The following is a 14,535-nucleotide window of genomic DNA, read 5'->3' on the forward strand; positions in this document are numbered from 1 at the left end:
ATTAGACTCTATCTGCCACTTTCTTGCCCACTCACTTAACCTATCTATATCCTTTTCCAGACTCTTGTGTCCTCCTCACAGCTTATTTTCCCAAATAGTTTTGTATCAGCAGCAAACTTGGATACACGACACTCAGTCCCTTCATCTAAGTCATTAATATAGATTGTAAATAGCTGAGGTCTTAGCGCTGATCCTTGCGGTACTCCATTCGGAACAGCCTGCCAACATGAAAATCACCCGAATACAAGAGCAAAATACTGCGGATGCTGGAAATATGAAATAAAGACAGAAAATGCTGGAAATATTCAGCGGGTCTGGGGAGAGAGAAACAGACTTAATGTTTCAGGTCGATGACCTTTCATCAGAACGGGGAAAAGTTAGAAATGTAATAGGTTTTAAACTGGTGAAATCGGGGAAGGTGGATAGAGTGGAAGCCAGGAGAGATTAAATGACAAAAGAGTTAGTCATGCAGGGCCAAGCGGAGTAGTAATGGGGCAAGAAAAGAAACAAAAGATCTGCCTAGAGCAGGTGTGAATGACAGAATGTTGAACAGCTGCCATTCGAAAGCAAAAATGAGAAAAACAAAAGTAAGACTGAAACATGCAAAGAAAAGGAAATGATATGGGGGCAGAGATAGTTAAACTCAATGTTGAGTCCAGAAGGCTGTAAAGTACCTAATTAAAAGATGAGATGCAGTTCCTGAGCTTACTTTAAGCTTCATTGGAACACTGCAGTAGGCCGAGGACAGAGATGCCAGTGTTTGAGCAAGGTGGAGAATCAAAATGACAAGTGATCGGTAGCTTGGGGCATGCTTGTGGAGTAAACAGAGGTATTCCACAAAGTGGTCACCCAATCTGTGTTTGGTCTTCCCAATACAGAGGAGACTGCATTGTAAGCAGTGAATTGAGTATACTAAATTGAAAGAAGTACAGGTAAATCGTTGTTTCACCTGGAAGGAGTGTTTGGGTCCTTGGACAGTGAAGAGAGCAGAGTTAAAAGGGCAGGTGTTGCATCTTTTGCATTTGCATGGAAAGGTGCTGTAGGAGGGGGAGCGGATGTTGGGGGTGATTGAGGAGCGATGTCAGCTTTGGCACTCTCGCCTCTGAGTCACAAGGTTCCAGGTTCAAGGTCCCACTCCAGGGCTTGAGCACAAAAATCAAGGCTGACACTCCAGCGCAGTACTGAGGGAGTGCTGCGCTGTCAGAGATGCTGTCTTTGGGAAAATTAGATTCTTGTCTAGAAAGGAGAAATGTGCAGGGCTGCAGGGAGAAGGTGGGTAGTAGCACTAGGTAAATTGCTCCTTTGGAGATCTAATGCAGACACAATGGTCCGAATGGCCTCCTTGTGTACTGTAACAAATCTGTGATTCTTTAGTTTTAGTTTTAGAGATACAGCACTGAAACAGGCCCTTTGGCCCACCGAGTCTGTGCCGACCATCAACCACCCATTTATACTAATCCTACACTAATTACATATTCCTACCACATCCCCACCTATCCCTATATTTCCCTACCACCTACCTATACTAGGGGCAATTGCTAATGGCCAATTTACCTATCCACCTGCAAGTCTTTGGCATGTGGGAGGAAACCGGAGCACCCGGAGGAAACCCACGCAGACACAGGGAGAACTTGCAAACTCCACACAGGCAGTACCCAGAATTGAACCCGGGTCACTGGAGCTGTGAGGCTGCGGTGCTAACCACTGCGCCACTGTGCCCGTGGAGGGAATGGTCCCTTTGGAATGCTGAAAGGGGAGGGGAAGGGAAGATGTGTGGTGGTGGCATCACGCTGGAGCTGGTGGAAATGGCGGAGGGTGATCCATTGAATAAGGAGGCTGGTGGGGTGGAAGGTAAGGAAACAGGGAACCCTATTGCGGTTCTGGTAGGGAGAGAAAGGGGTAGGAGCAGAAGTGCGGAAAATGGAACAGACTTGGTTGAGGGCCCTGTCAACCATGGTGAAGGGGAATCCTCAGTTGAGAAAAATGGAAGACATATCAGAAGCACTGGTATGAAATGTTGCCTCAATAGAGCAGCTGTCACGGAGACAGAGAAACTGGGAGAAAGGAATGGAGTCCATACAGGAAGTTGTGAGTGAGGAAGTGTAGTCAAGTTAGCTGTGGGAGTCAGTGAGCTTATACCATTTGAAAGTTTATACCCTGGAGTGGGGACAGAGAAGTAAAGGAAAGGAAGGGAAGAGTTGGAGATGGACCATGCGAAGGTGAGAGAAGAGTTGAAATTGGAAACAAAATTTTCTAGTTCAGAGCAAGAGCAGGAAGCAGCACGAATACAGTCATCAATGTACTGGAAAAAGGGAGAGGAAGGGGGCCTGAGTAGGACTGGAACAAGGAATGTTACACATATCCCACAAAAAGGCTGGCATAGCCAGGACCCATACAGGTACCCATAGCAACACCTTTTATTTGGAGGAAGTGAGTTGTTAAAGGAGAATTTATTCAATGTGAGAACAAGTTCAGCCAGGTGGAGGAGGGTGGTGGTGGATGTAGACATAGGATCATAGAAACATAGGAACAGGAGTAGGCCAATTGGCCCCTCGAGCCTGCTCCACCATTCACATAGATTATGGTTGATCTTCTACCTCAACATCATTTTCCAGCACTGTCCCCATTTCTCTTGTTATCTTTAATATCTAGAAATCTATCAATCTCTGACTAGCACATACTCAATGACTGAGCCTCCATAGCCCTCTGGGGTAGAGAATTCCAAAGATTCACCACCCTCTGAGTGAAAGAAATCCTCCTCATCTCAGTCCTAAATGGCCTACCTCTTATTGTGAGACTGGTTGGGCCTCTGTTCAAGGAAGAAGCAGAGAGCTCTAAAACGGTCCTAGTGGGGAATGGAAGTGTAGAGAGATTGGACATCCATGGTGAAGAGGAGACAGTTAGGGCCAGGAATTTGGAAACTGAGTGCATTGGTAGAGTCACAGATGTAAGTGGAAAGAAACTGAACAAGGGGAGAAAAAAGAGTCATGATAGGAAGAAACCAATTCAGTGGAGCAGGAGCAGGCTGAAATGATAAGTCTGCCAGGGCAGTCCTTTTGTGGATCTTGGGAAGGAGGTAGAAGAAGCAGACTATTCGGAGTTGGGATCTATGAGGTTGGAAGCCATGGAGGGACGGTCTCCAGAGCAGATGAGGTCAGTGACAGTCCTAGAGACAGTGTCTTGATGCTCCAGGAATATCACCTCCTCTTTTGATTAGGCACTTTACAGTGTTCCAGCCTCAACATTGAGTTTAACAATTTCAGACCGTAATCTCTGGCCCCATTTTGTTTTCTTTGCATGTTTTGGTCTTACACTTATTTTTCTCTTGTTTTTGCTTTCAGATGGCAGCCGTTCATCATTCTGCTATGCACACCTGCTCTGACATATCTTTTGTTTCTTTCTTGCCACATTACCACTCCCTTTGGCTCTGCATGACAAACTCATTTAATCTCTCCTGTCTTTCACCTTATCACAGAACTTTCCTTTTATTCTTTTTCCCACTCTCCCCATTTCAACTGCTTAAAACCTATTACATTGCTAACTTTTCCCAGTTCTGATGATAGGTTATCGACCTGAAACCTTAACTCTGTCTCTCTCTCCACAGATGCTGCCAGATCTGCTGAGTCCAGCAGTTTCTGTCTTTATTATAAAAATGACCCTTTAATTCCTACTCTCCGTTTTCTATCCTTTAGCCAATCCTCTGTCCATGCTAATATATTACCCCTAACCCAATGAGTTCTTATCTTGTGCAACAACCTTTCATGTATATCTTTATCAAATGCCTTTCAAAATCCAAATAAACTACATCCACTGGTTCCCTTTACCCTGCTATTTATGTCCTCAAAAAGCTCAGTAGATTTGTCAAACATGATTTCTCCTTCATAAAGGGTGGCACAGTGGCGCAGTGGTTAGCACCGCAGCCTCACAGCTCCAGCGACCCGGGTTCAATTCCGGGTACTGCCTGTGTGGAGTTTGCAAGTTCTCCCTGGGTCTGCGTGGGTTTCCTCCGGGTGCTCCGGTTTCCTCCCACATGCCAAAGACTTGCAAGTTGATAGGTAATTTGGCCATTAGAAATTGCCCCTAGTATAGGTAGGTGGTAGGGAAAATATAGGGACAGATGGGGATGTGGTAGGAATATGGGATTAGTGTAGGATTAGTATAAGTGGGTGGTTGATGGTCAGCACAGACTCGGTGGGCCGAAGGGCCTGTTTCAGTGCTGTATCTCTAAAAAAAAACCATGTTGACTGATCATGTTATGATTTTCTAAGTGCCCTGTTGCCACTTCCCTAATAATTGATTCCAGCATTTTTCTGACAGCTGATGTCAGGTTAACTGGCTTGTAGTTCCCTGTTTTCTCTCTCCCTCTTTCTTGAATAACGTCATTACATTTGCTGCCTTCCAATCTACTGGGACCATTCTGGGACCGATGGGCTGCCAAATGTGTGTTCAAATGTGGTTATAGCTTATTTTCTACTGAATTGACTACTCCACAAACCTGACACCCTGTAATTTTAGGTGTGTACCCTAAACTGATTTTGGCTCAATTTCCCTCTATTGGAAAAAATTGAAGAAATGCAAAAGTATTGCATTAATGGCTGATTTTAAGCATGTGATTCATGAGAATACAATTTCATTAGCATTAAAGAAAAAGATAGCAATACATCAAAAATCACCTATAATGATGAACTTTTCAAGGAGGTAATGAGCCATTGCATAAATTCTGAAAATTTCATCAAAAAGGTACATCTGTATTATCTATGCTAAGGCTTTTTTTTATTCATTGCTCGGATGTGGCCGTCATTTGCAAGGTCAGCATTTATTGCCTATCTCTAATTGCTTTTGAGAAGGTGGCAATGAGCCACCTTCTTGAATACAACTGAGTGGCTTGGTAGGCCATTTCACAGGACAGTTAAGAGTCAACCACATTGCTGTAGGTTTCGAGTCACATACAGGCCAGACCAGGTAAAGATGACAGATTTCCTTTCCTAAAGGACGTTCATGAGCCGTTGGGTCTTTATTGCAGTCATGGTCACCATTGCTAATACTAACTTTTTATTCCAGATCTATTTAATAGCATCTAAATTCCCCAGCTACCAATGCAGAATTTGCACTTATGTCTCTGGATCAGTATTTCAGGCCTCGGAATTACTGGTCCAGTAACATAACCACTAGACTATCATATCCATGCATATCAGTGCACATTCTATTTTACGACAGGGAAATCCAAAGTGCACACAATAAACTTTCTCTATCATTACACTGTGCTTCTTCTGGGTGCCTTTTTCTAACCTATCTGATGCTTCTTCTGGGCAATACTGGAGGACAAGGATTATAGGAGGTGGTTGGCTCCCCATGCTCTACAAAGGTTGATTGGACTTGGGTGGCCTTGTTCTCAAGGCAGCTTGCTCCTGGCAGGGGAGTAGATGCTAGCTGCATCTCTGGAGCTTGTCCTAGGCAGCCTGGTCACACATCCCACATTTCATTGGCATGATTCTCTAAAGGCGAAGGCCAGAGGCCTACTGACAGCAGTATCAAGCAGGCAGACTCTAGCTGTTACCATTTCACTGGGCTCTGTTTCTGTGGATCTTTGCAAGTCTCTGAGCTGGTGTCTGCAAGAAAGGAAGCAAGTGCTGCAAATGTAAATTGGATGGGGTTGAGGCAGAGAAAAATGGGGCAGGATGAAGTAGCTGCAATTGATCGGTGAACTGCTTCTCCTGCTCCTGTTCCTCATCATCATCAGTGTACGCAACGAGGGAACAAGTGAGGGTGCTCCTCTTTCTTCTCCCCGTTGTTATCTTCCTCCTATTCCCTCCATTGCTGTGGTGGATATGCAGGAAACAAAGGTAGAATGTAAAACTGAATGAACATTATACCCTCAGGACTTTGGAGACAGAGAAAGTGGATAGAAATATTTTGTCTGTGTTGTGCTTCAGAGGCATGCTGGAATGATAGTGTAGATGCTGGAGGAAGGCTACTGGATTAATTTCCAGTTTAAAGCATCTTCGTTATCAAGGTAGGCAAAAAGAACTGGAACTTTAGAGAAGCTTAGACGTAAGGGTTGAAGTTTATATGATGATGAAGGGAACAGATTGTTTTCTAGTTGACAGTTTGATCCAACTAAATAGGTTAGGGAGGATCAGAGATCACAATTTTAAGTTGTATAAGGCCAGGCATAAGTTAGATGCCAGGAGGTGATTCTTTCCCAGAGAATAGTGGACCTGTGGTACAGGGGCGGTCACGTGGCTTTTGGGTGGGGTGGAGAGTGAATATATTGTGATACACAAGGTATCAAAATTGTGTGGGACAGGCTGAATGGGCCAGACAGTCTTTGTTTGTCTGCATAGTTACTAACCTAACACAGCAAGTTGCAGCCGACTTTGTCATCTCCCACGTCAAAAGCTGAGTGAATGCCCAAGAGTTCCATTGCCTAGATGTCTAACCTGGTGAGAGTAGAGATTATCTATCTTTTTTGGTGGGCATTGTATGCCAATTCATCCTGCAAGAAGATAGAATAGTGGTAAGGCTGGCAGTTGAGGAGTGTGTACCAAATGGCATGGGAGAGGTGAAGTCAGAGATGTGAGGTTATAAATAGAAGGACAGGTTTTAGACTTTAGCATCTAAGTAATTGTTTTGAGAGGAATTGGATAGCCATAGAACAAGAGGCCAAATCACTACTGCCCTTAACTAGAGTGCATTGTGAAGGATTAGTTGTGTGAATATTACTTTGAGGATGAAGAGTATTGAGACCTCGGTGGGCAAGGATGAAAAGGAAAGAGTGTCCATTGTGTTATATTGCCTGCATTGCCTGGGCTTTTCAACATTTTGCAGCACTGTTCTGCAGTGCTTGCAGTGAGAGTTGGCACTCAGTGCCAGCACTACCTCCCTCAGGTGGCACAATTGGCATATCTTGGTGGCATCCTATGAACTATCATTGCAAATCCTCTACCATCAACATCTTGAGGGCACTATTGACCAGAAGCTTAATTGGACCAGCCATGGCAATATGTTGGTTATAAAAGTAGGGCAGAGACTGGGTACTCTGCAACAATTGGTTCATCTTCTGACCCCTCAAAGCATCTCCAACATCTACATGGCTTACGTCAGGAGTGTGATAGAACACTCAACGCTCGCCTGGATATGTGCACCTGCAACAGCACTCAAAAACTGAACACCATCAATGACAAGCAGGTTACTTGATCAGTACATTGGACTTAATGTCCACCTTATCCAGTACTGTGACTGCAGTATGTGCTATCTACAGGTTGTATTGCAGCAGCTCACCAAGTTTACTCAATCAGCACATCCCAGCCCCATGACCTCTCCCACTGTGATGGATAAAAGCAGCAACATCATAGGAACATCATCACTTCCAAGTCACTCACCAACCTGTCATCAGCATATATCACTGTTCCTTCATTGATAATGGGTCAAGATCCTGGAATCTCCTATCTAACACCATTGTGGGGACACTATCAGCATTGGGGCAACAGAAAACAGTTTTTAAGAGGGAGTTTTGTATTTTAAGATTGAGAACTCAAACTCTCTGTTGTGGAATTTTTATTACATTAACTTATACAGTAGGACCTTGTTCTGGACTGCTGAGTGGTACGGACTGGGGTAAAGTGCAGATGTCATCACTAAGTAAATTAAAATGCATTGTTTTCATTCTCCAATTTTAAAGAAGCTCAATTTGAAATAATAAAGGAAGGTCAATTTAGTGAACTTGTATGCTCATGGTGAAGGGATTGTCCTGCTTCTCATTAAATTAAGACAAAAAGTAGCTTTACAATGTTACCCAAAAGATATTTTCTGTGCAATATGTAGTAACATAATTTTTTTTATTGTTTTCAGACTCAGGGGGCAGGATCCCCTCGCTCTTCGCCAAGTCACACTATTAGTCGGTCTGTTCCTATTCCAATGCCTATCAGATCAACCTCTGCTTGCTCAACTCCGACCCATACACCTCAGGACTCTCTGACAGGGGTTGGAGGAGATGTACAGGAAGCATTTGCACAAAGTGAGTCATTCTTAAAGTTGTTATTGAAAAAGTAGATATAGGGGAGAAATTGGGCCTTATTGCACATGCTTTTTGGGGCGCAAATGCAGTCGGGGTGGGGGGAAGACAATTTCTGGGCATAATTTCCTGCACCTCAATACAACTCTCATCCCTACCCCATGCATCAGAAGTGCATCAGATGCCAAATTGACACCTAGCAACTTCCAAATGACTTCGGAGTCAGCCTGAAACAGGCATTGGGTGCCTTCAGTATAATAATCAGAGGGCTCAAATCTGCTCAGGATTTTGTCAAATACTGTAAAAACTGGGTGGAGAGATTTGAGAAATTATTTGCTCTTCCAGGTCAGTAGCAGCCAAACCAGTGGTCCTTAAAGGGACTACAGAAGGCCATTGGAGAAGAGATAAGTTTTTCTTTTATCAGTTGTGGAACCAGGAGGAGCTCCTCTTGGCCCCACAACAGCACTGCTGGCTCAAGTGCAACTCCAACAACACTCAGGAAACTCGACGCCATTCTGGACAAAGCAGCTGCTTGGTCAGTACCTGAAACATTCTCCTCCTCTACCACCAGCGCACAGTGGCAGCAGTGTGTATCAGCTACAAGATACAGTGCAGTAACTCGCCAAGCCTCCTTTGACAGCACCTTCCAAATTTGTGACCTTTACCAGCTAGAAGAAGGGAATGGGAACACCATTATCTGCAAGTTCCCCTCCAAGTGACTCACCATCATGACCTGAAATTATATTGCTGTTCTTTTATACAAAAAGACAGCACACCACCACCTTCTTAAGGCAATTGTGGATGGGCAACAAATACTAGCGTTAGCAGTGATGCTTACACCTGATGAACAAACTTTAAAAAAGGTTTCCCTCCAACACTCACCACCCCCACTTTCCCCAAGGACTTGGTTGTGCACTGGTTTAGACATATTCCCATGAATAGTAAAAGGGGAATCAAAGAAAGGGTGGGGCCAATTAGTGCCCTAAAAGGAGATCTTCTTGCGGAGACAAAGGGCATGGCTGATATACTAAATGAGTACTTTGCATCTCTCTTCACTAGAGAAGAGGATACTGCCAATGTTGCAAGAAAGGAGGAGGCAGTAGCAATATTGGATAGGATAAAAATAAAGAGGATATACATCAAAGGTTGGCAGTCCTCAACGTACAAAAGTCACCTGGTCTGAATGGGATGCATCCTAGGTTACTGTAGGAACTAAGGGTGGAAATTGCAGAGGCACAAGTCGCGATCTTTCAATCGTCCTAGGATATGGGGTTGGTGCCAGAGGACTGGAGGATTGCAAATGTAACAGCCCTGTTTAAAAAAGGAGAGGGATAAACCCAGCAATTACAGGTCAGTCAGCCTAACGTCAGGGACAATAATTGGGGACAAAGTTAATGGACTATACTTTTCCAAAAGTCAAATACATGAAAGTCAGCACAGATTTGTTAAAGGCAAATCATGTTTGATTAACTTGATTGAGTTCTTTGATTTAGTAACAGAGAGGGTTGATGAGGATAGTCGGTTGATGTTATCTAAAAGGACTTTCAAAAGGTGTCTAATAAAGTATCACATAAATAGACTTGTTAGCAAAATTAAAGCCTGTGGTAGTAAAGGGACAATGGCAGCTTGGATACAAAATTGGCTAAGGAACAGAAAACGGAGTAGTGATGAACGATTACCTTTCACACAGTGGTGTTCTGCAGGGGTCGGTAGCAGGACCGCTGAACACACAGTGGCAGCAGTGTGTAACATCTACAAGATGCACTGCAGCAACGCACCAAGGCTTCCAAACCCGCGACCTCTACCAACTAGAAGGACAAGGGCAGCTAATGCATGGGAACAGCACCACCTGCAAGTTCCCCTCCAAGTCACACACCATCCTGACTTGGAACTAAAGGCCTGCTACCCGACGGGACCCGATGACGTGTTGGGTTCAGGTCGGGTCGCACTTCCGGGTCCGGCATTCGGGGTTGGGTCGGGCCAGATCGGGCACGTTCTATCACCACCTCAGGTAACTGACTCTAATGTTAATTTACTTTTTGGACTTTAAAGGTGGGTTTGTTACAGTTATTTTAAGCTTGTGCAGGTAAGGAACAAAGTGAAAAACGGAAGGTAACAGTGGGCGGCACAGTGGCGCAGTGGTTAGCACCTCAGCCTCACAGCTCCAGGGACCCGGGTTCGATACTGGGTACTGCCTGTGCGGAGTTTGCAAGTTCTCCCTGTGTCTGTGTGGGTTTTCGCCGGGTTTCCTCCCACATCCAAAGACTTGCAGGTGATAGGTAAATTGGCCGTTGTAAATTGCCCCTAGTGTAGGGAGGTGATAGGGAATATGGGATTACTGTAGGGTTAGTATAAATGGGTGGTTGTTGGTCAGCACAGACTCGGTGGGCCGAAGGGCCTGTTTCAGTGCTGTATCTCTAAATAAAAAATAAAATAAAAGTAAGTTAACTGATGGTCAGGTCGGGTGCAGGAAAAAATGGAAGGACTTGGGCTGGGTCGGACTCTGGCTCGGATGGGGTTCTGTCAGGCTGTGGTCAGGTCTCATTTGCAGACCCGAGCAGGCCTTTACTTGGAACTATATCGCCATTCTCCTTGGAGCAGAGAAGGTTAAGAGGAGATTTAATAGAGGTTTTAAAATCATTCATGATTTTGTTAGAGTAACTAAAGGGAAAGGCTGCAAAATTTGGAGGTCTATTACGGTTTCGGTGTTACGGTTGCTACCTTGGATCCAAAATGGCATCCTTGCTTTGTGCGCACACTTCTGGTGTAGGCCACGCTGGACGCCATTTTGCTGAGACTGTTAGAGTGAACACTGGAAGTGTGTGCCATAAATATGCGGAATAGGCAGATCATGATGTCGGTGTGTAACACTGATTTGACACCAGCGGTGCCATTTTCGACCTTAACACTCCAACTATTGCTCTCACTTAACCTCGCACAGTTGAATATGTGTTCAGCAACAGATAGGACACCACCCCCACTCCCCACCCCTCCTCCCCCCTCCCCACAAACCCTGCCCGCCAGCCACACAGCTCTACTTAAAGGGATCATTAACTACTTTCAGGTGAGTTCTTGATTGATTTCTACTGGCTGTTTCTGCAATTATAGAAGTGTTTGGTGGTTTGTACTGCTATTTAAAATTGGTGAAATCTACAGGGAGTGGTGTAGCACGTAGTGAAGGCCTTGGTTCTCACACCATGTGTTCTGCTTAGACTATTTCCTCCCAGTGATGGGTGCTGTAGTTTCTATCCCTTTTGGCCTGCAGCATAATAGAGTTTGAGCAGAGATGACATATCGGAGAACAAACTGCTCAAAGACTTAGGGGGAGGAAGGGGAAGAAGGGTTCTCAGCCGGAAGCCCTACCCACCCAGGTCTTCAGGGAGCATTTCTTCTACCTCAACCTAAGCCAGGAACTGTGCGTGTGACGTCTTCATTTTACTAAGGAGGTGCTTACTGAAATCTGCAACTTCTTGCTTGCAGACCTGCAACCTCAGAGGCCAGTGGTTGTAAAGGTGACCGTGGCCATGAAAATTTTTGTGTCGGGCACCTTCCAGGCTGGAGCAGAAGACATCACCAACATCTTGCAGCTTCCCTCCACTGCTGTATAAGGGAGGTGAATGATGCACTGTATGTGAAATGAAGGGAATACATTGCCATTTCTCTTTCCAGTGAGAAACAGGCAGAGCGTGCATGTGGCTTCGCTAGGATAGTGGGCTTCCCCATGGTGTAGGGTGCCATTGACTGCATACATGTTGCCGTGTGGGCGGCACATCTAAATTCAGAGCTGTACTACAACCACAAAGGGTTGCACTCACTCAATGTGCTGCTGCTGTGCAACCATATTTAGCGCATCAATCAGGTCAATACCCGATATCCTGGCAGCAGTCATGATGCCTTTATTCTGCACTAGTCCACTGTACCAGCAGCATTTAAGCCACCAAGAGAGACCAGAAGGTGGCTACTGGGCAACCAGGACTGTGCACTGACCTCCTGGCTTATGATTCTGGTGCTCAATGCACACACATGGACAGCATGCATATAATGACAGCCATGTTACCACACAAAATGTCATCAAGCAGACCATTGGGGTGCTTAAGCAATGTGACATTTGCCTGGAACCCTCTGGAGAAACCTTGCAGTACTTTCCAGAGTATGTTATCATTTGTTGTGGTCTGCAAAATCCTGCACAATCTCACCATCATGAGGGTACAGCCCTCTCCAAGAAAGCAGCTGAGGAGGAGGGGCAGAAAGGGAAGAGGTAACCAACACATCTCCTTTCTGGTCAGGCTATCCCTGATCGGCTCATCTGACTGCAATAACAGTGAATACCACCCCAAATCCACATTCAACGACAGACCTGCCATCAACAAACCATCCAGTATTCCACACAAAAGTCAACTAATCACCCTTGTGCCTTTCCTTAGTGCTTCTCTTCTGTGTGCCTTTGCCTATCCTATTGCTCCTAAGCAGTGCCACCCTAGTGGTTGCAGCATGGCTGATGGAAGGCTGCTGGCTTTCTTTAGGGCAGGCTGCAGATAGTCTTGCAGGACAACCTTGAGCAGCTTTGGTCCTAGAAGGCCTGGGTTTGGACTGCACCAGCTCAGCATGGGTGATGGTAGTCTGGCCTGGCTGGCTGACAGGCAAGAGCAAGGGCATTGGCAGAGTAGCAGTGGTGAGAGGACAAATGGTGTCACCCTGGGAGAGGACATCAGGATTGGCTACATGGAGGCACTGTCTCTCCCCTGGGGTGTTGCTTCAGCAATCCTAGTAATCTGCTGGAGCACAGATTACTCGACTGCTGTAAGCTCCTGCAAACCTCTTTGAGTACTGGTATCAGCAGCCATGATGGCAGCAGTCTGAGCATGCATGACAGCATTCAGATATTGGGTGGCTTCTGCTTGTGCTGTAATGGAAGCTGAGACATTGGCCATCAAATGCTGCATCATGGTTGGGTCCACAATTGTACTCACGGAGTTGGTCACCACCTCCACGTTGGAAAGAATGTGCTTCAAGCTCAGTGCAAAGCCCCATGCAAGGTTGGTGCCAGACTCCTCCATGCTCCTTGACAGTGACCACAGACTTTCTCGCAGGCCTACCAGTGCACTAAATATTCCTGTGTACATGCCTGTCTGCCTTTTGCTGTACGCTGCCCCACTGAATTCCTCATCCGAGCCCACTGGAGCAGAACTCAAGTGTGACCTCATCCTCTGGCAAGCGGGCACTTTTTAAATTCTTTTATGGGATGTGGGCATCGCTGCCAAGGCCAGCATTTATTGCCTGTCCCTAATTGCCCTTGACAACTGAGTAGCTTGCCAGGCCATTTCAAAGGGCAGTTAAGAGTCATCCACATTGCTGTGGGTCTGGAGTCACATGTAGGCCAGACTAGGTAAGGACGGCAGATTTTCTTCCCTAAAGGACATTAGTGAACCAGATGGGTTTCTATGACAATCAATGATAGTTTCATGGCAGCATTAATGAGACCAGCTTTCAATTCCAGATTTTTATTAATTAATTGAATTTATTTATTTATTTATTCTTGCTCCTGCAGCACTGCCTGGTCAGTTTGCAGTTCTTGGGTATCTGTCAGGAGAAATGCAGAAGTGTAGGGTTGTGGTGAGAGGAGGGGGGAAAGCAAGAAATGCATCCTTATATGATCTGCAGCTTGTAAGTCAGAAGAGATTGTGGGATGAGGGGTAAGTGGGATCGGAGAAGGAGGATTAGCTATGAACATACTGTCATCTCCACACCTCAGCCATGGCCGCTGTGGTGATGATGAGCACTATCTCATCGATGGTATTAAGGACGTGTATCCTTGCCAGTCCTCGCCAGTTAGGTACTGTTGCCTTCAGTTTTGTGCCACCTTGTCCTGCAAGAGAGAGGGAAGTGGGTCAATGAGTGTGGTGCAACGCCTTTGGGTTGTGGGGCTGTCATGGTTGAATGGTTGACAGAGGCTGGGATTTTTTGTTTGCAACGGGGGCCGCGAAGGCCGGAAGGCCTGTCGAATCTAGTACCAATCAGGCACTTAAGTGGATAGTGGCAGGCCTTCCACAGGATCAAGGACCCTGTCACCAGGAACCCGCCCTTGGAGAGCTGCTGGCCAATCAGAAGCCACAGGTAGGTCAGGGCAGGAGGAGTCTTGAGGGGAGAGTGGTGTAGGGAGGTCGCTAGCAAGAGCAGTGGGGTGGCTCTCAGCAGGCCCCCCTTCCCAATTCTGAGTCCCTTGTTCAGGTACTAAGTGCCATTTACAGGACTTCCCGCTCCGGACTAAATTTTAGTGGGGCGGGATGGTGGTGGGAACCCTCCCTGCCACCATCTCACCTGATTTTATGCTCTCCCCACCTCCAAACCTACCACGGGGGAGAGCATAAAATCAGGTGAGATGGTGGCAGGGAGGGTTCCCACCACCATCCAGTGTATGCAAGTTGTGAGGTGTGGGGGTATGAGGCTTGCAGCAGTGCTAAGTGTGTGAGGGTGAGGTAAAGCTATGAATGTGAGGTATAAGTCATGATTGATGAGATTGT

At 45.9% G+C, this 14,535-nt stretch overlaps 1 protein-coding gene across 8 annotated transcripts in view; it reads left to right on the forward strand.

The window, feature by feature from the left end:
- The window catches only part of dtna (dystrobrevin, alpha), a 437,687-nt gene that overhangs the window by 380,316 nt on the left and 42,836 nt on the right, over window positions 1-14,535 (forward strand). For all 8 annotated transcript variants that reach the window (XM_068031788.1, XM_068031787.1, XM_068031789.1 and 5 more), the window contains one exon: window positions 7,852-8,017. In XM_068031788.1, coding sequence (XP_067887889.1) covers window positions 7,852-8,017 — 166 coding nt within the window. The remainder of the gene's footprint in view (window positions 1-7,851; window positions 8,018-14,535) is intronic.

Source organism: Heterodontus francisci, chromosome 5 (genome assembly GCF_036365525.1).
Source record: "Heterodontus francisci isolate sHetFra1 chromosome 5, sHetFra1.hap1, whole genome shotgun sequence".
NCBI classification, from domain to species: Eukaryota; Metazoa; Chordata; class Chondrichthyes; order Heterodontiformes; family Heterodontidae; genus Heterodontus; species Heterodontus francisci.